Source organism: Heloderma suspectum, chromosome 2 (genome assembly GCF_057233095.1).
Source record: "Heloderma suspectum isolate Gila_16-S chromosome 2, 16-S_ref, whole genome shotgun sequence".
In the NCBI taxonomy this organism is placed as follows: domain Eukaryota; kingdom Metazoa; phylum Chordata; class Lepidosauria; order Squamata; family Helodermatidae; genus Heloderma; species Heloderma suspectum.
This window is the reverse complement of record NC_139459.1, coordinates 401570403-401594021: the sequence shown is the minus strand read 5'-3', so window position 1 is coordinate 401594021 and position 23619 is coordinate 401570403. Positions and strand designations below refer to the sequence as shown.

Sequence of the window (23619 nt, the reverse complement as noted above, 5' to 3'; positions counted from 1 at the left end):
CCCAGTCCCTGGAACTCAGCCGAAACAGGGGCAACGGACCAAACCTGTATTGCTGTCTTTTTCCCAGAAATAACCGTATATTGCTTCTCCTGACCCCGCTTCCCACTGTGGTCAACCACGGAGGCTGGGAATGTGTCCTCTCTTGTAAAACAAAGTCCTCTCTTCGGAGTGTTGCCAGAGGATAGTCCTCTATTTGAAGGTGACCTCGTTCTGAAGGGCTGTTCTGTCCAATCCCAGTTCAAAGGTAAACGACCATGGCAACAGTTGCCCATCGACGGATGGTACCCCCTGAACAGTCTTCCACACGATGGTGAGGTGTACATTATTTCTATTAGAATTATAATAACCCCTTCTAAAGTTGCATCTTTACATATGAATAGCTCATGCATAGTTTTTGGAAATTGTCATCATCTTTTGTCCTCTTTTTTGGTGATGCATTTCGTCTTCCGCAATTCATAAGTGGCCAGCCTATGGGCATCATAGAATCAGCTTTGGTCTGCAAGAGCCATATGAAGCAAGATAAGGCAAGTGTATCATTCCTTCAAAATCCAGTTTTCAGGGGTCACACAGCACTTCAAAGGAACCTTCTTCAGGGCGAGGCGGGCAGTTGAATGTCATCAACCTGGCAAGGGCTGCTCAACCAAAGAGAGAGGCTTGTTTCCCAGCTCGTGTCCAGGCTCTACCCTGCTACCACATTATTATGAATGCAAAGCAACTAATAGGCTCCCCCTGAGAGCATCCCCCTCCCCCAAGTTTGCCCCATTCCACCAAACTGTTGTTAAGTTATTGCTTAAACACACATGCAGACACACACACACACACACACACACATCCTGCCTTCTCCTTCTCTGGGCACTTTCTTCCTTCTTGCAAAGACAGGATCCTAAGACCTCGCCAGATCAGAGAAGCAACTTTACATAATTACAAAGAAGCGACTTTACACAATAGCGATTTAACACAACAGTGGAGAAGCGAAGCGATGCAAACATCAGAGAAGTGCATCCTCATGGAGGCAAATTACTGGAGAAATGGGAGCGCAGGGCAATTCTGAAGGTTGGAAAGGCTCACTGAGGTCACGGCCAGGTGAAAGACATTCTCCTGGGAGGGGCTATCATGCTGAAGTAAGTGCAGAGGACAGGAGCGCACAGCACCAGGACAGAGAACCCAAATTAAGAAAAAAATTAAAAAGAGCAAAAGTAGCCTCAAAAAATCCGGCGTTTCCACTAGAAATATCCAGAGTGGCTGCACATTGGGCATGATGCCATCTACACCAACAACCTCGAAATGCTCCCAGTTTGCAGCAAATCCCTCAGGAGGACAGTCACTTGGACAGGTCTCCTTAGCTCATGGTAATAGAAACTTGTGTTAAGGTCCAAACACTGCAGTGCACTAAAGCCATTCCACTGACACACATTTCAGACCCGAAAAAAAATTGATTAAAAACACAAGAACCCCCCCACACGCACACGCACAGCACCCCATGATCCCATAGGTGCTGCAACCATTAAAAAGAAATGTGAAATCCACATATTGGATTGACTCGCTACAAAGGTAGTCAGGGTGGACACTGAGCCCATAGAATCCCAGAGTAGTTCTGATTCTGAGGAAGAGGAGTCGCTCCTGGGAGAGGAGCGTGCTCCTCTTTCCCAGGGCCAACAGCTGACGGAGATTCCTCCCACCAGCATAACTAGCTTATGAGTGCGGGAAGCAGACTTGATGGACGCATGACGCCGACGCAGAGAGCGGCGCCAAATGGAGGGCGCAGAAAGGAGGCATACTGCCCGGTTGGCACGCAAAGAACGGCTGCGCCCAGAGGATCCAATGGAAAATGGGAGGGACTCTCCCTAGCCCTTAAGTTCAGGGGTCTGCCAGTGATTCCCTTTCAAACGGGGACCAACTGTTCCAACTTAGGGCATAGGTACTCTGCTGCTCATATCTAGTTGCTGACGGTAGAGTTGTTAAGTTGTAAAAGAGGAATAAAGCTTTGAAAAGAATCCCTTTGTCTGTAGGGATGGCGGAGAATTTCTCCACGAATTTCTGGGAGGCTGAATGCCAACGCATTCGGCCCCCTGGAATTGGTGGTGAAATTCTCTGCTGGCCCCCCGCCCCCCCCCCCCGGGATGGGACTTACCTCGTGTGAATGTCCCTCTCGGGGGCGGGTCCCAGCAGCGGTTTGGCGGCGTTTCGGCAGGGGCGGTGGCGGCGGCCGGTCTTCTGACCGGCTGCCGCCGCTGCCATTGCGAAATAAAAAAGGAAAGTAAAAAAAACAAAAAAACACCCGTGATAGGCTATGTAACGATTTACATAGCCTATCACGGCTAGATTTCCAAAGTCAGCCATGATAGGCTACGTAAATCGTCACGTAGCCTATCACGGGTGACTTTGAAAAAAAAAAAGCGCAAACACAAATGGCGGCGCCCATGGGGTGTCACCATTTGCATTCCTTAGTTTGGCACGTCTAGTCTACGTAAGGATTTACGTAGACTATGGTGAAAATAAGGGCAACGCAAATAGCGTTCCCTTATTTTCGCCGTAGTCTATGTAAATCTTTACGTAGACTAGACGTGCCAAACTAAGGAATGGAAATGGCGGCTCCCCATGGGCGCCGCCATTTGCATACGCGCTTTTTTTCCCCAAAGTCACCCGTGATAGGCTATGTGATGATTTACATAGCCTATCACGGCTGACTTTGGAAATCTAGCCATGATAGGCTACGTAAATCATTACGTAGCCTATCACGTGTGTGTGTGTGGGTTTTTTTACTTCTTTTTTCGTGGCCGGGGAGACGGGGCGCTCCTCCCCAGCCTGAATTTCGGGGGCGAGGGATGAGGCGCCTCCCCCTCTGGCCTGAATTTCGGCCGTGCGAGGTGGGGCACCTCCCCCCCCTCACCTGAACTTCGGGGGGAGAACCGAAGAGCCCCCCCCCACCGCAAAGCAAGCTGCGGGACCAGGTAAGTCCCTTTTGTCCATCCCTATTTGTCTGTGTCTGGACTTGGCTACTGGATTAGACTGAGAGAGGCCTCCAAGGAGCCCTTGACAGAGTCCTTGCCACTGTGGGGAATGGGAATGAAATCTGCAAGGGTCAAGCTGGTAAAACCCTACTCCTGGCACCCCAGCTGGAGGCGAGGGTGAGAACTGCCTGTCATCAGCTTTGGCTGATATGCCAGCAACCCCCATTCCTGGAACATGTGGACCTGGTAATGCTGTTGCACGCGCTGGTATCCTCTAGGCTTGATTTCTGAAGTGCGCTGTACTTGGGGCTGCCTTTATATCTATTATATCTATATGAAGGATCGCCTCCTCCCATATGTGCCTGCCCGGACCTTAAGATCATCATCAGCAGCCCTTCTCCATGAGCCCCTGCCAAAGGAAGTGAGGCGGGTGGCTACTAGGAGGAGGGCTTTTTCTGTTGTGGCACCCCGGCTCTGGAATGAGCTCCCTAGTGAGGTTCGCCTGGCGCCTACATTGTACTCCTTTCGGCGCCAGGTGAAGACCTTTTTATTTTCCCAGGCATTTTAGCTTTCTAAATTTTTATCTTTGCTGTTTTAAATCTGTATTTTAAACTCCTGTACTGCTGCTAGGTTTTATTGTGGTTGTATTGTTATATTGTGGTTTTAATGTTCTATATATTTTAAATTGTTTTATTGTGTGTTGTTTGGTTTTAATTTTTGTGAACCGCCCAGAGAGCTTCGGCTATTGGGCAGTATAGAAATGAAATGAATAAATAAATATTTTGGAAACTTCAACTGGTACAAAATATGGCAGCTAGGCTCGTCTCTGGGACACCCCGTGGAGACCATATTACACCGGTTTTAAAATCTTTATACTGGCCGCCAATTTGTTTCCGAGCAAAATATAAAGTGCTGGTTCTCACCTTTGAAGCCTTGCATGGTCTAGGTCCAAGGGACCTTGGGGAGATTCTTCTCCCCTATGTCCCAGTCCGCCACCTAAGGTCCTCTGAGGGCCACCTGCTCCAGCTGCCTATTGTGAGACTGGCAGCCACATGCCAGAGGATCTTTTCCTTTGCTACCCCTCAATTGTGGAATTTTAAAAGTTTTTTTGGCGGTGGAGGTATCTTGAAAATATGTGCAAATGTTGCCATTTTTTCTTTATTTTTTGTTGCTTCTCTTGCATAACTGCACAAGATCGCAAGTCCACAAGTCCACTAGGTAGCTCTCCAGAGGCGTATTTCTCTCTTGCCAATAGCCTTGCCAGTTTCATCCTCTCCAAACATTACTTAGTTTAGCCCAGCAGAACCATATTCTGCACTTGTCAAACTACTTCTGAAACCACTTGCCAAGCTAATGACCTAGGGAGGTGGTGGGCTCTCCCACACTGGAGGCATTCTAGATGAAACTGGACAGCCACTTGTCAGGGATGCTTTGACTTGGATTCCTACACTGAGCAGGGGGTTGGACTCGATGGTCTTGTAGGCCCCTTCCAACCCTACTATTCTATGATTCTCAATCCCACCCACCCCGCCCCTCTCCACTCAGAAAGTGCTGCTGTGGTTGCAGCAAGTGGGAACTGGGAAAAGGTGGTGGAGGTGACATCTAAGGGATGTTAGAGAATTCTGCCACGGATACAAGATGATAGAACCTGCCATGGTGGAACGGAGCAACCCGCCCCACCACCCTTCGAAAGCCCCATGAAATGGAGTCTACCTGGTGGCGGCTCAGGCAGCGGTGGCAGATGAAGTGGCGGTGGCAGTGGTGGTGGCAGTGACGGCGGCGGCTCTGGCCACTGCCGGGCCGCTGTGGCCGCAAATGGTGGCTGTGGTAGCGGCTGCCATTTGTGTCCCTACACTGGCCTGTGATAGGCTACATATATATTTACATAGCCTATCACAGCTAAAGCAGGGACGCAAATGGCGTAGGGGACCAGGATCTCTTCTCGATCATCCCAGAGTGCAGGACACGGAATCATGGGCTCAAGTGACGGGAAGCAGGATTCCGACTGAACCTCAGGAAAAACCTCCTGACTGTCCTAGCAATAAGACAATGGAACCAATGACCTAGAGAGACAGAGGGCTCTCCCACACTGGAGGCTTTCAAGACAAGGCTGGACAGCCATCTGTCAGGGATGCTCTGACTTGGATTCCTGCACTGAGCAGGGGGTTAGACTTGATGGTCTTGTAGACCCCTTCCAACCCTACTATTTTAGGATTCTATGATGCTATGAAAGCTCTTTGACCTCCACCATCCAACTAGATCCCTCCGACATCCCTGCCTGCTGCCATAGAAGTATTTGGACACGTTTTGCATCCTTGTTACAATTGCTACGGATATGCTCCCTCTACCTGATGCTCTCCAGATGTGTTGGGCTGAAGCTCCTATCATTCCCAGAAACAAGAGCCAATAACCATACTGGTAAGGAATGATGGGAGTTGTAGTCCAAAAAAACTGGAGGGCAGCAAGTTGAGGATGAGTGTAAAAGAACACTGATCTAACCAATGCTATCTGTTGCCTGAGGGATCACCCAGAAGACTGAATGCCAGGTGTCCATGAGGGTGTACAGGTGGGACATCTGACATGGGACAACATGTCCTCCTACATCTAAGGAGTCTCCCAGGTAACCTCCTACTGGATCAAATTTGGGCTGCAGTTCTAGCACACAACCAGAACATCTGAGGATGGGAGGGGAAGGTCCATGCTACCTTGCTTTCTTGATGTGAATATTGCCAGCTTCATTCAATCCTAAGGGCAGACCCTCACAACTAAACTCAAAGTCATCTACCTGAGGATGCAATGGTGGCCAAAAGTAGGCCTTCTTCACTGCCACGACTGCCATGTGGTAGGTAGGCATAGTCTCATTTGCTCTGATCCTTGTACCACGTGAGCCCCAGCAATTATCAAGCTTGCTTCATAGCCCAAAGCTCTCCTGAAATCCAGGGAACCATCTGAGCTCTGGAGAACCAGAGATGACATTCAGGTATGAAACTGAGACTAGGGCCTCAGCAGACACACCTGCAATGCCAGACAAAAACTCCCCCATAGCATGCAGGAATCCCTCAGCTTTTATAGGTCTTTTGGGGTGGACCATTGCAACAGGGCCTCTGCCCCTGCAAGGTGTTTTGACTGTTGACAGACCAGTCATTTCACCCAGCAAAGCCTTATTCGTCTGCCCCTCACTGGTAAAATTGGGCACCAACTCCTGCCTTCCCCAGTCATCTAACTGGGTGAACAAACTATGGCACAAGCCTGGACTCCATCTTGGAATTAGGAGTTCAACTTCTCGCAGATCCAAGTTTGTAACCTAACAACTGATGTCAAATCCTTGAGCCCGTCTGCCCCAGAGACAAGCAAAGTGCGACACAGAGATGTGTTTATTCCCTCCGACGTCCCAAAGGAGCCAGTGCTCTGAGGCTGTGGTCATTTCTGTAGCTGCAGATTATCAACTTGACAGTAATCCTTGAGGAATCCCCCATGGATTACCATCTAGCAAGTCAGTAACACAGAAATCCAGGCAAAAACAAAACATGCTAAACACAAATACGCACTGAGCCCTTCCACGTGGGGCTGGGGTGGGGCCTGATCACTTGGCAACTGGTTGGTCCTTGCTGAGATCTCAGTGCCCTGCTGGGCTTGTATGGCTGGTTCTTCTGCACATACTCTTTGTCGCTGACTGAGAAGGGAAGGTCTCTCCATGCCCCGGATGGTTTGGCTGCAGCTTCTGCTCATCGTTTGGCTCCTGCCTCAGGCCACCCCGAGGATGCTGAGGACCAAGTGCCTCTTGACCAGGACTTATGAACGGCAAGAAGAGTATTGGAAGCCCGGAGATCTCATTGTTGGAGGGAATATACCACTTGGCCATTATTTTCCAAGCAAGACACATGACTTTACGAGATTAGCCTTATCACCATTTTCCTATGTTCACCTGTAAGTTTCCGCAAGAGAGATCTTGCCTGCTTTGCTCTCAGATTAGAGGGCTCCTTCCAGGGAGATGCATTAGCCATGCTGCCATGCTGACATTCCAGATTTACTCATAGAATCATAGACTAGACTAGACTAGACTAGACTAGACTAGACTAGACTAGACTGGACTGGACTAGAACAGAATAGTAGGGTAGGAATAGTAGGGTACTCATTGAAAGACAAGTTTCAAAGGCTTGTCATAATTGGCTTCAGCCGAATCGGAGGGCCGAGTGAAACACCCCCGCCACCCACCCTCATTGGGTTCACATGTAGTGACAAGCTGCACCCGGTGATGGTAATCAGGGAAATTGGCGGGCACCTCGCTGGCATACGCAGGGGTGGTTAATCAGTCCCCATGGCTTATTACACACCCGTACCCATCCAGAACCTGTCAGGCACTGCAGGTTCTTCTTTGGCTTCACTCTGAGTCTGATGGAGGAGAAGTCCTCCTTCCCTCTCTGGCATGATCGAGGGTGCTTAGATAGTGTTGCAGGCATCCTGGAAGGTGGTTTTCTTGTAGCTGAGTTTAGAATAATCTGTTTTCAGATGTTTGGGTCAAACGTGGCTTCGTAGAGGCCTGCCTTGAATCAAGCTGGAGAGGTGATGGGGAGAGATTTTGCCAACACATTTCCACCCTCTTGCTAACTGGGACAACAACTGATATTCCTCCAGAGGCTCTATGGTGTGAGGAATGTAGGCAAAGTTAAGCAATAATCTGGCTTTATGTTAAGAATCGGGAAACAACTAAGAAATCCCCCCCCCCCCGCATTCTTCATTGATGACAGGTGTGGGCAGAAAGTAGATCTGGATCTACTGGAAGATCCCTGGGTGATCATTTGATCAGCAAAGAATTCTGACACTGAAATGTTCAATAATAGCAGCACCAAATGACTCCCTGCCACCTCTCTGTGCGAGGACTGACTGGCTCTCCAGGGATTCAGACAGGGGTCTTCCCTACATGGAGATGCCTTGAGCCTGGCACCTCCCGCATGCCAAGGAAGAGCTCCACTACTGAGCTACAGTCCTGCACTTGAACAGTTCTGCGCAATGAAGGCAGAACCTTGCTTCAGTGTCATTTTGGAGGTGTGGTGATGGCCTCTGAGTCAGGTTCACTTTGGCAAATTCAGAGAAATTCCTGGAGGACATGTGAATGTAACATGATTAGCCGTAATAGATGCATATGGATTCTAGGGATGTACGAAAGTCACTTACCTTTTCGAAGGGTGACATTCGCGGTGGGGGGGAGGTGCTCCATCCCTCCCCCCCAAATTCTGTCCAGCTGGCTCCGCTCCGCGGAGATTCCACGGAGCTGCCAGCTGGGGCCGCCTGCAGCCGAACATCCGGCCACTGGGCAGCCTGCACAGGGACATAAATGGCAGCCGCCATAGCCGCCGCCATTTGCGTCCCTGTAGTTTGTCATGATAGGCAACGTAAATTTTTATGTAGCCTATCACGGCAAAAAAACCCACAAAACAGCGGACGCAAATGGTGGCGGCTACGACGGCCGCCATTTGCGTTCCCTTTTTTTCACCGTTTTAGCCTACTTAAATATTTATGTAGGCTATTACTGCAAAAAGAAAAAAGGGAACGCAAATGGCAGCCACTTCTTTTTGCAGTAATAGCCTATGTAAATATTTGCGTAGGCTAAAATGGTGAAAAAAAGGGAACGCAAATGGCAGCTGCCGTAGCTGCCGCCATTTGCGTCCGCTGTGGTTTTTTTGCCATGATAGGCTACGTAAATACTTACGTAGCCTATCACAGCCTCCACAGGGACACAAATGGCATCCCTGCATTAGCCGTGATAGGCTATGTAATTATTTACGTAGCCTATCACGGCTATAATGAGGAAGTGAATGGCGGCCGCAAATGCGGCCAGTATTCGCAAGTCAGTGCGGACGGCAGCAGGTAAGTGCTCCATTTCATGCGCCTTTCGCGGGGGGGGGGGGGAGGGCGGCTTCGTTCTGCCATGGATTTCGGGGGGCCGAATGCACTGGCATTCGGCCTCACTGAGATCCATGGCGGAATTCTCTGACATCCCTAATGGATTCCACATTTTGAGTCATTCTACCATTGAACAGGAGTTGCTGAGATGAAGGGAGGAGATGCTTAAGGCTTTGCTTTCAGATTGAAGGGGTCCTGCTGGAATTCAGAAGCATTTGATTTGTTATATGCATCTCAGACGCTTATCGTAACAAGTCAGGTGGGGGTGGTTATGTGGGGGAGGACAAGAATGGAGGGCTGTTATTAACTATAATAGCTAAATCGTGATTCCATATTTTGAGCGGGTCTACCACTGAATAAGAGTAGCTGTGGGGGGGGAAGAAAGGGGGTTGTTACCTTTCATCTCTTTCATTTGGGGCTCCTAGGAAGCATCATGGCTGACCATAGTTCGAAACAGGATGCTGAACTAAATGGAGCCACCTTGGTCTGGTCCTGCAGGGATCTTCTGGTGTTCCACTTCTTATGCTTTTCATAGACAAATTCAAGGGGGAGACTGGGTCAATCAGGACTTAATTGCCATTTTTAGCCTGGTGTAGCTTCCTTGTGGGAACCTTCCTGAGGAATAGTTATTTATGTATTTATTTATTCCAATATTCTTACTACAATTTTATTACTGAATTTTGGTTTTATTTGGTAGGCAGCTTGGGAGGATTTGCACGATAAATATGTATTTGTGGGAGATCAATAATTCAGATAGTTAAATAATAATGTGCTGAACAATATTGACCCGAATCTATGATCCAGCAGGGCTGTTCTGAAAAACAGCTGGCAATATGGTTTGTGTGTGCAGCTGTGTGGGAGGGGGGCGGGAGGGAGGGCGAGAGAGAGTGGAGGGAGAGAGGGGGGAGAGGAGGGGAGTCTACAAAACAAGCTGGATTTCTCTGCATTTCATGGTTATATCGACAAAAGGTGGCTTTGGTCTGGAAGCTTTTGTAGTTTTTCAGAGAGGGTTGAACCAGATGGACTCCATTACCCTCACCTCTGCTGGGATCCTTCTCCTCCTTCTCAATGTCGCTCTCATTGCAGGTGGATATTCAGGAACTACCAGCACATCCTGGCCATGGTGTTTGCCATCAATGAGCTCAACAAGGATCCGTCTCTCCTTCCCAACACCACGCTCGGCTTCCGCATCTATGACCACAGCAGCCTGAGCAGAAGGATCTATGTGAGCACCCTCTCTCTGCTCTCCACACGGGGGCAAATGTGTCCCAATTATAAATGTGGCCAGAAGGATAGACTGCTCTCTGTTATTGGGGGTCTCGACGCCGACTCCTCAAGGCAGATGGCCTCCATCTTGGGCATCCTCAGGATCTCACAGGTGACGGGATTCATGTGGCAATAGTTGTTCTGTAGAACTGAGGCACAGGGAGATGAAAAGGCCAATCTCTGGAACCAGTGCAGTGGCGAGGTGGTGTGCTGTGGCTGTGCTGCTGTTCTTCTGGATGGCGGGAATAAATGGCCTTCCAACATCTGCCATGCCCTGGGTGACAGTCAGGAATGAGGCATTTCATCAGGAGGCTGTTGTGTGACTACCCCAGGAATGGGTCAATAATGTAAAGAAAGGTTTTCAGTTAGGGGAAACAACAAAGATTCTACCAACACCTTAAGACTCACATACCAACAAGGTGCCAAAGGACTCCTTGTTGTTCATGCTGCAAAATGACTAACACAGTGACTCCTTTGGGGATTCCATGAAGCCCCTCTTCCCAACTAGAATCATAGAATCATAGAATAGTAGGGTTGGATGGGGCCTATAAGACCATCAGGTCCAACCCCCTGCTTAATGCAGGAATCCAAGTCAGAGCATCCCTGACAGATGGCTGTCCAGCCTCGTCTTGAATGCCTCCAGTGCGGGGGAGCCCACCACCTCCCTGGGTCATTGGTTCCATTGTTGTATTGCTCTGACAGTCAGGACGTTTCTCCTGATGTTCAGTTGGAATCTGGCTTCCCATCACTTGAGCCCATGATTCCGTGTCCTGCACTCTGGCATGATCGAGAAGAGATCCTGGCCTTCCTCCCTGTGACAACCTTTCAAGTCCTTGAAGAGAGCTATCCTATCTCCCCTCAGTCTTCTCTTCTCAAGGCTAAAGATGCCCACTTCTTTCAGTCTCTCCTCATAGGGCTTTTTTTCTAGTTCCCTGATCATCTTTGTTGCCCTCCTCTGAACCCTCTCCAGCTTGTCTGCATCCTTTTTAAAGCGTGGTGCCCAGAACTGGACATAGTACTCCAGATTAGGCCTAACCAGTACTGAGTAGAGGGGAACTAGTACTTCCCGGGATGTGGAAGCTATGCTTCTATTAATGCAGCCCCAAAAAGCATTGGCCTTTTTTGCAGCCACATCAAATTGTTGCTTGTGATCTACAACAGTTCCAAGATCTTCAAGGGTGATAGCCTTGAAGCCATCATACAGCCTCAGCTTACATTCAGTAATCTATTTTTAAAACCTTCCATCAGGATAACTTCTCATGAATCTGATGAAGTTGGCTGTAGGAGTCCACAAACATTTATGCCATAGAAAAGGTGTTAGTCTTTAAAGGGCCAGAAGACCCAGAGTTGTTTTTGCTGCTTCGGACTAACGGGGCTATCCTTCTGGAAATTCCCTCCTTCAGCTCGGTTACGGCTTATTTGACCATATTCAGAGAGAGAAAAGGATGTTTCCCTCCTTCTTCCCGATTGATCCCAACGAAATGCCTCAGTATGTGGGCTTAGTCCAGCTGCTCCTGCATTTCCACTGGAACTGGATTGGGCTGGTTTCCTACAATGAGGACAGAGGTAATAATTTCATCCAGATACTGACCCCAATGCTCAAACAGAATGACATCTGCACGGTCTTCACCAAAATGCTGGAGCCCCTTGACCTGTCCTCAATGAGGGGAATGCAGCTTGCTGATTATATTCCTAGTTCTTGGCTTAAGTCCTTAGTTATTATTCTTTATGGGAAAGCAGAAGTTCTAGCATTGTTTCGTTATCTCCAAGTGATCATGAACCCTTTTAGGAAGGTTTGGGTCTTGACATCCCATTTTGAAATTGCTTCGACGGGATCCCAAATCCACTGGCAAGATTTCAAACCCTTCCATGGTGCTTTGCACTTCCGAATCCAGAGAAGGGATGTGCCAGGATTCAAGCATTTTCTCCAGTTGTTAGATCCATTACAACCACAAGGAGACGTCTTTCTCCGTTACTGGTGGAAGAGGTTTTTTGACTGTCAGTTTTTGAAATCAGGCCAAACCTCTCAATTGGGAAAGAGAAACTGTACTGGGAAGGAGAAGCTAGAGGACCTAACAGGTCCAAGGTTTGAAATGAGCATGACCAGTCGCAGCTACAGCATCTACAATGCCATCTATTCTGTGGCACATGCCTTACAGGCCGTGTACATATCAGGATCCAAACGTGAAATGATGATGGAATCCAAGAAGCTTCTGAATGTTCAGCCATGGCAGGTAATGTTCTCATTACGTTCTGGTGAAGTTATACAAAGTGCTTTGGAGATTATTTTAAAGGCCAGATCATGAAAGCAAGGAGGGAATCTTAGAGAAGGGCTATTAGGCCATTCTAAAGAGCCTAAAAAAGACATTCCCCATGGATATTCTTCCACAGACATGATTTGCCTTGAAGAGTAACAGGAAGTCCACAAAGGATCATAGAATCACAGGGTTGGAAGGATCCTACAATACCATCGAGTCCAACCCCCTGCTCAATGCAGGAAGCCCGATTCCAGGTGGTCTCCCATCCAAGTACTAACCAGGGCTGACCCTGCTTAGCTTCTGAGGTCAGACGAGATCGGGCCCATCCAGCAAGCCCTCATAGCATGCAGTCCTGGGCTAGATCTACAGGAGTGCTTTTCATCAGTATTGAAGTGCACCGATAATTGTCGGGACACCTTACACGTTCCGTATACTGCTTTTGTAGCGTTATTCCCTGCTTTTCATTCGGTATTATCCAAAACAGAAGTCATTGCGTGTGCTACGAGGCGTAAATGTGAAAGATAGCATTTCTGTGATGGGATCGTATTGATATGACAAGAGGTGTAGACCAGGCTCTAGTCTCTGAAATAGTATCTGTTCCCTTCCTAACACAGAGAATTAAATGGCATGGAGCTCCCCTTCCCTCCCAGGCTCCTTTGAGGCAGCCAGATGTTGAAAACATCAGATGTTGGTCTCCCTGGCATGAGCCAACCCCCTCATTTCCCCATCCAAAGTTCTGAGACTGTCCTGAAGCAAGTTGATGCCAGCTAATAACTCCCCCAGCACACACACAAACCCAGTGGGGAAGCTTCTTCAAATGGTTATTGCTCAAAGGAGAAGCATCTCAGGCTTTCAACTAAACCAGGGTTGGGCAGTTTTGGGAGGTCTGGGGGCCATTTTGACACAGGATCCTAGCAGACTTTATCCCCCCCTTCAGTGGGTGCTGGAAAAAAAGAGAGAAAAAAAAACCACGATTACCGCTGTAGTGGCTCTGGAGTGTAAAAAAGGCAGACAAGCTAATTTTAACCCATTTGGTGTTCCGTAGCAACTACAGACAATTCTTCCTCCAGAAAGCAATATTTATTTTTACTGAATTTGGTGGAAGGTGCATTGGCTATGTGTTGCCCACCCCTGAATTTAACAATGGAGTTCAAAGGAATACCATCTCCCTCCCTGAGGGCCATCGCAGTACATTAGAAGACACCAGGCCCCACTCACAGTCACAACCGTCATCCTGTTTGCCTAGTGCAAACAGTTTGCCTAGTGCAAACTTCGGGGGGCCGAGTGCCAACGTGTTTACGTAAATTACGTAGACTACGGCAAGATTACGTAGACTACGGCGAAAATAAGGGCAACACTATTTGTGTTGCCCTTATTTTCGCCGTAGTCTATGTAAAGATTTACGTAGACTACAGCGACCAAATAAGGAACGTGAATGGCGGCTCCCTATGGGGGCCGCCATTTGCGTACGTGCTTTTTTTTTTTTTTTTAAGTCACCCGTGATAGGCTACGTGACGATTAACGTAGCCTATCATGGCTGACTTTGCAGATCTAGCTGTGATAGGCTACGTTAATCGTCACGTAGCCTATCACGGGGGCATTTTTTTTTTTAACTTTTTATTTCGCGGCCAGGCGAGGCGAGGCGCCTCCTTCCCGGGCTGAATTTCGGCTGGGCGAGGCGGGAAGCCTCCCCCCTGGCCTGAATGTCGGCCGGGCGAGGCGGGAAGCCTCCCCCCCCGGCCTGAACTTTGGGGGGAGCAGCGAAGCACCTCCCCCCCACCGCGAAGCAAGCTGCGAGACCAGGTAAGTGGCTTTCGTGCACTCCTATTCATTTCAGATTCTTGCCTCCTTGAGGAACGTCTGGTTCAACAACAGTGCTGGAGATGAAGTCTCTTTCATGGGAAATGGCAAGAGATACGACATCCTGAACTGGGTCTTCTTCCCAAATGGCTCTTTGCATCCTGCGGAAGTTGGATGGATAGACCCAGGAGCTCCCCCAGGCCATGACTTCAGCATTAACCCAGGAGTCATTGTGTGGGCTACAGAGGTAGGCCTGAAGTGAATGTTCTGGGGTCATGGGAGGACTACAGCATGTTGCAGTTCCATCTCTTCCGAACAGAAGATGTCTTTCTACATCAATCCAAAAGACTATGGAGTCCAGGGAGGGGCTGCTGCCCTGTGGTAAACCACCTGCTTTGCATGCAAAATGTCCCAGGCTCAATCCTAGAATGTCCAGCTAGGGCTGGGAGTTGGTCTGGCTTCCTTTGTTCCTATGTAATCCACTTTTTATTCAAAACCACAGTTCCACTGCTGTAGTGGACTGAATGATGGCCAATAAATTTTAGCTCAACCCAGACAAGACAGAGATACTACAGGCAGTTGCTTAATCTCTGTTCAACATGTTCTGGAAGAGGTTGCGCTCCCCCCAAAGGCTCACATTTGTAACTTGGGGCTGCTTGAAGGGCCAACTTTGTCCCTAGAGGGAAGCTTGTCTTCTGTGGCATGGACCGCCTTTTACCAGTTTTGGGTGGTATGCCAACTCCTGCCCAATGTGGAGAGAAACATCCTGGCTTCAGTGATCCAGTAACCTTCCAGTTAGATTACTGCAATGCATCCCATCTGGGGCTCCCCTTGAAGATGGTCCAGGAACTTCAGTTAGCACAAAATCTGGCAGCTGGGGTACTGACTGTAACTGGGCATTATGAATGTATGATGCCTGTATGATGCTATCTTCACTAACTAGTTCTCTTCTGGGCACAATTGGAGGTGTGAGTATTATTCTAAAAAGTCTCTTAGGGCTTTGGGCCACAATACCTACATGAATTCCTCTTCACATGTGTCCCTGTCCATGCTTTGAGCGCATCATCTGAGGCCTTGCTTCAAATGCCCTCACAGACTGAGATCATGTGGGTGGGGCCTTTTCTCCAGTGGCCAAAATTGTGGGCTATCCTCCTTGGCAAGACCCTCCTGGTGCCTACGCTGTTGACTTTATGGCACCAAAATCCTTTTCATTCTCCCAGGACTTTTAAAAGCATTGAAACTGATAATTGCTTTATTTTTAAGAATACACTGAATGCTCTGCTATAAAATCATTCTTTTTCATGTTTTAGCTGCTTGGGATTTCTCTCTTCTTTTAAAAGTACTCATATATTTAACCAATAAAATACATACATACAGAGAAGGACTAGGCTCTTGTTTGATTTTGATGTGCTCATAGCTCAGTGACGGTGAACCTGCTTTGCATGCAGAAGGTCCAGGTTCAGTTCCCAGCATCTCCAGCTAACCTTGAGATAATCCCTTGTCTGAAACCCTGGAAGCCACTGCCAGTCAGAGGAGACAATCCTGACCTGGATGGACTTGCTATAAAGCAGCTTCCTCTATTCCTATTTGTGTCTCGGTATACCTCGTATATGAGCGTCTATTATCATACCTGCAGATCACCAGAAGAGACTTGGCCCTCCAAATTGGTGATGCTAATTACCAAGCCATGGGAAACTCTATCGACGAACTTCAAGTCCTGCTTTCTTCTATTTCCATCATGTGGGAAACCTCAACTATTTCTCTCTTCCCTTTTAGGTGTCCCCCTCCGCGAGGTGTGTGGAGAGGTGCTCTCCAGGGCACCACAGGGAAGTTCCGGAGGGGAAGCCGGTTTGCTGCTACAAATGTGTCCATTGTCCAGACGGGACCTTTTCTAACCGGACAGGTAGCTGAAATGTCGAAATCCATGGTTTTCTGAAGAAATGTTCTGTTTAAGTATCTTTGTGATTATGATCAACAACAGCAATCAATACATTTTTAACACTCTCTCTTTAGAACTCTCTCAGCTGGCTTTTCTTCCACATGCATTTTGCTCAGTTTCCCTTGTTGTTGTTGTTTTAAGAACATGGGATGGATCCAGACATAGTCCTACTTAGCGGAGACCCATTGGAATCAGTGGGACTTAAGTTCGTCATGATGAACAAGTCCACTCAGGCTAGTCTGACTGATTTCAGTGGAAGCATTCTAAGGATGTACGAAAGTCACTTACCTTTGTGACTGGGTGATTCGTGGGGCACCTGCCCCCGAAATCCTAACTCTGCAGAGCCGCTGGACAGGGCCGCCAGCAGCCGAACATCCAGCCTCTGGGCAGCCTGCAGGCAAAAAAATAACTACAGCATACGCAAATGGCAGCGGTTAGGGCGGCTGCCATTTGCGTTCACTTTTTTTCGCTGTTTTAGCCTACATAAATATTTACGTAAATACTTATGTAGCCTATCATGGCCTGCACAGGGATGCAAAAGGCGTCCTTGCATTAGCCGTGATAGGCTATGTAAGTATTTACATAGCCTATCATGGCTATGATGAAGAAGCAGGGCGGTCGCTATTCGCAAGTCAGCGCGGACGGCAGCAGGTAAGTGCTCCGTTTCGCATGCCTTTCTTGGTTTGGAGGGGGGGGCTTTGTTCCGCCATGGATTTCGGGGGGCTGAATGCACTGGCATTCAGCCTCACCAGAATCCGTGGTGGAATTCTCTGACATCCCTAAAGCATTCTAACATGTGTGACTCAGTCTGGATTGAATGCCGTGATTCCAAACCCGATTGTTTTGACATTTGTCCAAAAGGCTTTGGGGGCAATTTTGACAGAAGGCTAAGAATACTTGGGATGTGCAAACCAGCAAAACACGAGCTCATTATACTTCTCTGAATTACACCTTGAACTGTAATGCAACATGAGTCCATACGATAGAATAGAATCATAGGAGAGTCGGGTTGTAAGGGGCCTATAAGACCATCGAGTCCACCCCCCCCCAAATTGTGAGCTTTCATTCTTTTCTTTTCGCATGCAAATCTGTGCATATTTTTCTGCATCTTTTTTCCAAATGGATGCATCTTTGAAATGTACACATTCTTCTTCCATTGATAAAAACATATTTATGTGCATTTTTCAAAAGTATGCATTTTTTCATATGCATTTGTCAAATATACATATGCTGTTGAACACAATATTTTGGATCGGTGAATCATTCACACTGCAAACTTGGAAATGTACAGACTTTGACTGCAAATTGTGTCTGAGTCTGTGGTCAGTCCAACAGATGCAAACTGGGCAAATCCTGCTAAAAATGTACCATAATTATTTTTTCATTCATTGCTAAAGAAGACCGATCAGGCCAGCATTGAGGATAGCCATGGGGGCACAATGCCCCAGTCCCAAATAGATTGCCCTTCTCCCTATACTCTCTTCCGCAGCCTGTCCCTCAGCCTCCGCACTGACAGGTCCCCTTGCAGAATGTTGAATATGAGCTTTGTACCGGAGAGATACATGCTTCATCGTTTGTAAAGTGGTGTCCAACTTCCCAGACTCTCTTCTTCAGAAATCAGTTGCTGAAGCTGAAAGAGAGAGTGATCAAAGGGCAGTTGTACTCTTGAGCAGATTGGCCAACTCCATCTCTGACTTTGTGGGCTGAACTGGCCCCCACAAAAAGGGCTCCTGTGGCATGGTTGAGATACATCACCAGTTGGTCTGTCTTGCTTGTCACACCTGGAGCATGATACCCCGCTGCAGTCCAAAATACTTTTTTGTGCGTGTGGCTATAATGACTTCTTTAACAAGTTCCCAGACTGTGTACCATGTAAAGATGCTGGAGAAATCCACCACAGACCCGAATGAGGTTGGATTCCTGACAATCTGACCTGTGGAATCCACAGCGGACCGACTATCCCTGATGGATTTCGGCGTTTTCCCGAGGGAAGGCAGAGAATTCCGCCCCAGATTTCAGTGAGGCTGAAGACCAGTGCATTCCCCCCATAACCCTTGGCGGAATGGCCTCCCACCACCTGTCACCCCGCGGAAAACGGGAGGGGGGAAGGAACACAAATGGCACCCACTACGCTATTTGCGTTCCCCTTTTTTTCGCCGTAATAACCTACGTAAATATTTACGTAGGCTAAAAGGGCTAAAAATAGGGAACGCAAATGGCGGCCGCTGTAGCCGCCACCATTTGCATACGCTGTTTGTTTGTTTTTTGCTTGCTGTGATAGGCTACGTAAATACTTAGTAAGTACGTAGTACGTAGTAAGTATTTAGGTAGCCTATCATGGCAGCTTTGCAGGACGCAAATGGCGGCTGCTACGGCGGCCGCCATTTGCGTCTGCAGCAGCCCTTCCGCGGCTGGAAATCTGGCTGCGGATGGCCCTGGCCAGCTGCTCCACGGAGACGCCACGGCGCAGAGCTGGCCAGGGAGGATTCTGGGGGGAGGGATGGGGCTCCTCCTCCCCCACCGCAAATCACATCTGCAAAATGTAAGTGACTTTTGTACATCCCTAGTTTTCCCCTTCTCTGTAAACAGGGCAAGATTACCAACTGCAGCCACAATTGTGGCTGCAATTGGCATCCCCTCCCCTGATTACAGAGATGGGAAAAACCCCGAAATCCAGAGGACATGCCAGTAGGGATGTACAAAAGTCACTTACCTTTTCGAAGGGTGACATTCATGGTGGGGGGGAGGCGATCCGTCCCTCCCCCCGAAATTCTGGCTGGGGGGGAGGCGCTCCATCCCTCCACCCTGAAATTCTGGCCAGGGGGGAGGCGCTCTATCCCTTCCCCCTGAAACCTGGCCGCCCTGCTGCGCAAATGGCGGCGGCCGTAGCCGCCGCCGTTTGCGTTCCTGAAGTCAGCCATGATAGGCTACGTAAATGTTTACGTAGCCTATCATGGCTGATTTAAAAGAAAAAAAAAACACACGCGCGTACACAAATGGCGGTGCCCATGGGCACCGCCATTTGCGTTCCTTATTTTGGCACGTCTTAGTCTACGTAAACATTTACGTAGGCTAAGACGGTGAAAATAAGGAGAACAGAAATAGTCTAGCATCTACGCTGTTTGCATTCCCCTTATTTTCGCCGTCTTAGTCTACGTAATTGTTTACATAGACTAAGATGTGCCAAAATAAGGAACGCAAATGGCGGCGCCCATGGGCACCGCCATTTGTGTACGTGCATGTTTTTTTTTCTTTTAAATCAGCCGTGATAGGCTACGTAAACATTTACATAGCCTATCATGGTATTTTTTAAAAATCTAGCCATGATAGGCTACGTAAATCTTTACGTAGCCTATCACATTTTTCTTTTTTTTTAACTGGAAATGGCGGTGGCGGCAGCCAGTCGGAAGACTGGCCGCCGCAGCCACCACCGCCGAACCGCCGCCGAACCGCCGCCAGAGCCACCACCGCCATGAAGATCCGCCCAAGGTAAGTCCCAAGCTGGGAGGTGGTGGTGGGGTGGCAGACCATTCCGCCACTGATTTTGGGGGGGGGCAATGCGCTGGCATTCGGCCTCCCTGAGATTCGTGGTGAAATTCTCTGACATCCCTACATGGCAGGGGCTCCGGGAAAACCTGCTGAGCCTCTAGAGGGCAGGATTTCCCCATGTTGGAGCCCCCAAGCCTGGATGTTGGGGGGTTCATACATCCCTAATACCCATACATGTCCTGAGTTCATATTCTGTCATTTTATTTGTTTGTTCATTCATTGTGGCTGAACAGGCCACCACATAGTAAACAGTTTCATGTTTGAGATACTTCAATAGTTGCTGTTCATTCCAGATGCAGGTCACTGTGCCCCATGCCCAGAAGATCAATACCCAAACAAGAACCAAGACCAGTGTATCCCCAAGAAGATCCATTTCCTTTTCTATCAAGAGACACTGGGATTAATTTTAGCTTCCCTAAGCCTTCTCCTTTCTCTGATCACATCTCTAGTGCTGGCAACCTTCATTAAGCACCAGGACACCCCAATCGTCAAAGCCAACAACAGAGACCTCACCTACATCCTCCTCATTGCCCTTCTGCTCTGCTTCCTTTGCTCCTTCCTGTTCATTGGCCAACCTACAAAGGTCACCTGTCTCCTCCGACAACCTGCTGTTGGCATCATCTTCTCTGTTGCTATTTCTTCCATTTTAGCAAAAACCATCACAGTGGTTCTGGCCTTCATGGCCACCAAGCCAGGGAACATGGCAAGAAAACTCTTGGGGAGACAACTGACCAACTCCATTGTCCTGGCCTGTCCCCTCATCCAAGCTGTTATCTGTGCTGTCTGGCTCTTGAATGTTTCCCCCTTCCCAAACTTAGACTTCTATTCCCTGGCTGGAGAGATCATAGTGGAATGTAATGAAGGTTCAGTCACCATGTTTTACACTGTCTTGGGTTACATGGGTTTCCTGTCCCTTGTGAGCTTCGCAGTGGCTTTCCTTGCCAGGAAATTGCCCGACAGCTTTAATGAAGCCAAGTTTATCACCTTCAGCATGCTGGTGTTTTGCAGTGTTTGGATCTCTTTTGTGCCCTCTTACCTGAGCACCAAGGGGAAGTCCATGGTGGCCGTGGAGGTCTTCTCCATCTTGGCCTCCAATGCTGGTCTCCTGGGTTGTATCTTTCTCCCCAAATGCTACATTATTGTGCTGAGGCCCAATCTCAACACCAGAGATCAATTAACAAGGAAAATGATTTAAGAAATCTAACATGTTGGAGCATACGTTGCTGGTCTAGTTTACTCTCAAGCAGATCTCTTTAGGAAGCCCAGTAGCATTACTGAAAAATCATTCTGCTGAGTTATTTCTCAAATAACAGGGTCCCTTCCACCCAGGATCCTTTGCCCATTGCTGAGCAATTTCCTCTTCCCCACTAGGCTTAAAACATTTGTCTGTATGGCAGTAAGATAACCATCCCTCAATTGTAGAATAATTTGATTTCTATTTCACGTTTCATTTAGAATGATGCCAGTGCATTGTCAGGAATTAATGTGATAGATAGATGATAGATAGATAGATAGATAGATAGACAGATGATAGATAGATAGAGTATGGATGGATGGATGGATGGATGGATGGAGATATATAATATATGTATATCTCCCATGGCACCTGGAATAGTGTTGCTGTATATCCTCCACCTCTAAGGTTTCAGGGATTCTTTCCAGCAAGTCATGCTTTCTTCTATGGTATAATAAGTGCTATGGAACTCCACTGCAAGGAGAGCATTCCACTTTCTTCAACACACGCTTTCTGTTTTTCACGACTTCACACATGGAGACCATTCCACTTCCTTCACGACTTCACATTTCCGGTTTTTCTCTTCCATTTGACACAACATTCTGTGGCTATTGAGTACTCTTCATTCTTCTCATGGTTTTTTTTTGGGGGGGAGCATTCTTTTTTAAATGGGGGGGCACTTCTGCAAACATCATTGCTCCCCAGAGCATGCTGGTACCTCACTCGGGTTTCTCAGTAGCCCCATGTTGGCTCAATTTCTGTTGGCACTCATCACCTGAAGTCATTATTAGAGAGAGTGATACTACTAGAAGAAAGAATATAGTATGCTATAGGAAAGGTTATCTACCCCCCCTTTTTGCCCAGTAGGTACATAAGAATTGGGGTTCATTTTTTGAATTTTAGGTGGGGGAATGCAATCCTATATATATCCACTCAGAGGTAAGTCCAGAGGCATTACAGGAAAAACCATTAAGGATTTCACACTAAGGAACATGCACGGCTTATTCAGAGGCTACGTAATGTGAATCCTGGAGGGGAGCTGGCTGAACTATCCAAGAGTGAAGTGCTTTTCAGAAATGTCCTCCAGGCATAAAAGTAAGCATGAGGAGGAAGATGCCATGAACAACCTCCATCTCATCAGAGAGCTTTGGCTATTGGGGGGTATAGAAATAAATAAATAAATAAATAAATAAATAAAAATGTTGTTATGGGGGAGCCAGGTCCAGTCCTATGTGAGAGATCTCTGTGCCCCACCCCTGGTCCAGATGTTTGATCTCATGGCCCTCTGAAGATCATAGATTTGTAGACTTGGGAGCTTCCCTTGGAGGCCATCTAGTCGAACCCCTTGTTCTCTACAGGCTCAGCAATGCAGGATGCAGCTACAACATTCTTGACAGGTGGCCAAACAGCCTCTGCTGAAACACGTGTAGCCAAGGAGAACCCACCACCTCCCAATCACTCACCTCTACTTCCAAATAAAGTGCAGCTGGCAGGAGAGTCAGTCCAGCACCTGCCCTGATATCAAACCCACTCGGAAGTATGTAAATGTGTTAAGAACAGCTGAATCTGAACATTTGATGTCCTTTTAATTAAAGCATGTCACTGAGGAACCTGAGAACATTTAAAAAAAAATATATCCGACCCTCTTGAACCAAATCAAAGCCATTTTTTCCAACCCCCTTTGCTCCCCACATGCAATGGAACTGTTAATTGTGCAGCTAGGTGGACTTCAATGGCCTGACGGGGTCCCTGTTTGCATGGCCATGGGCATTTTGTCAGGTCTAAACACATCACCCATATTTCCTTCCTCCCTGACTGCCACTCAGGGCTTTCCAGCTCCTTGTACCTGAAATGGTAGAGCAAAAACATAAAAGAGGAAGAATGTTTGGAAGGGAGGAAGGAAAGGAATGGCTACACATGGATGTAAGGTAATGTCTGCTTTTGCCCTCAAGCAGCAGTCATTGTTCCTCAGCTCCGTAAACTGATCAGTGTGAGGAGATGACAAAACAATGGAATTGTTCATTCGGAAGCCACCCAATGCCAAGCGGTCATGGGAGTGTGCCAGCTGGGCCCCAGGGGGCCACATCGGGACCCCAGGAAGGCCAGCGTTGGCCCACAGGCCTGAGGCTCCAGAGCACCCACAGGCTGGGCACAGATGGCTGATGGAGCAGAACGTTCCTTCTGGCCGATGGGGGAGCTGTGCCTCCTCTCTTAGCTGATGGAGGGGGCGGCCCGATCTTCCCTTTGCCCCTGGGCATCCACTCATGGGGGCAAGGGGTGCCACTTCCCCTCCCGGGTCACAGTCATGGCTTCTTTCTGGGAATGGCAACAGCAGCTGTTCATGCCATGCTTGCCCTCTCTTCCTGGGCTTTCTGCTTCTAGGCACACGTTCAAGGCTGTGGACTAAGGATGGACGAAAGTCCCTTACCTGGTCCCACAGCTGTTTTCAGTGGGGGGGGAGGCGCTCCGGTTCTCCCCTCGAAATTCTTGGCAGGGGGGAGGCACCCCGCCCCTCCCGGCCAAAATTCAGGCCAAGGGGGAGGCGCCCCATCCCTCCCCACTGAAATTCTGACTGGGGGGGGAGCGCCCCGTCCCCCCCGCCGCAAAATAAAAAAGTAAATTGTAAAAAAAAACAACCAACAACGTGATAGGCTACGTAACGATTTTCGAAGCCTATCACGGCTAGATTTTCAAAGTCAGCCGTGATAGGCTATGTAA

At 48.3% G+C, this 23619-nt stretch overlaps 1 protein-coding gene across 1 annotated transcript; it reads left to right on the top strand.

Moving 5' to 3' along the window:
• Positions 1 to 6654: 6654 nt before the first annotated feature.
• Positions 6655 to 23308, top strand: LOC146356647 (extracellular calcium-sensing receptor-like). Its single transcript, XM_084830236.1, has 8 exons — positions 6655 to 6761; positions 9942 to 10010; positions 10059 to 10233; positions 11729 to 12355; positions 14217 to 14426; positions 15956 to 16082; positions 22260 to 22398; positions 23284 to 23308. Exons 1-8 carry the CDS (start codon positions 6655 to 6657, stop codon positions 23306 to 23308), a joined length of 1479 nt encoding a protein of 492 aa, XP_084686362.1.
• Positions 23309 to 23619: the final 311 nt, after the last annotated feature.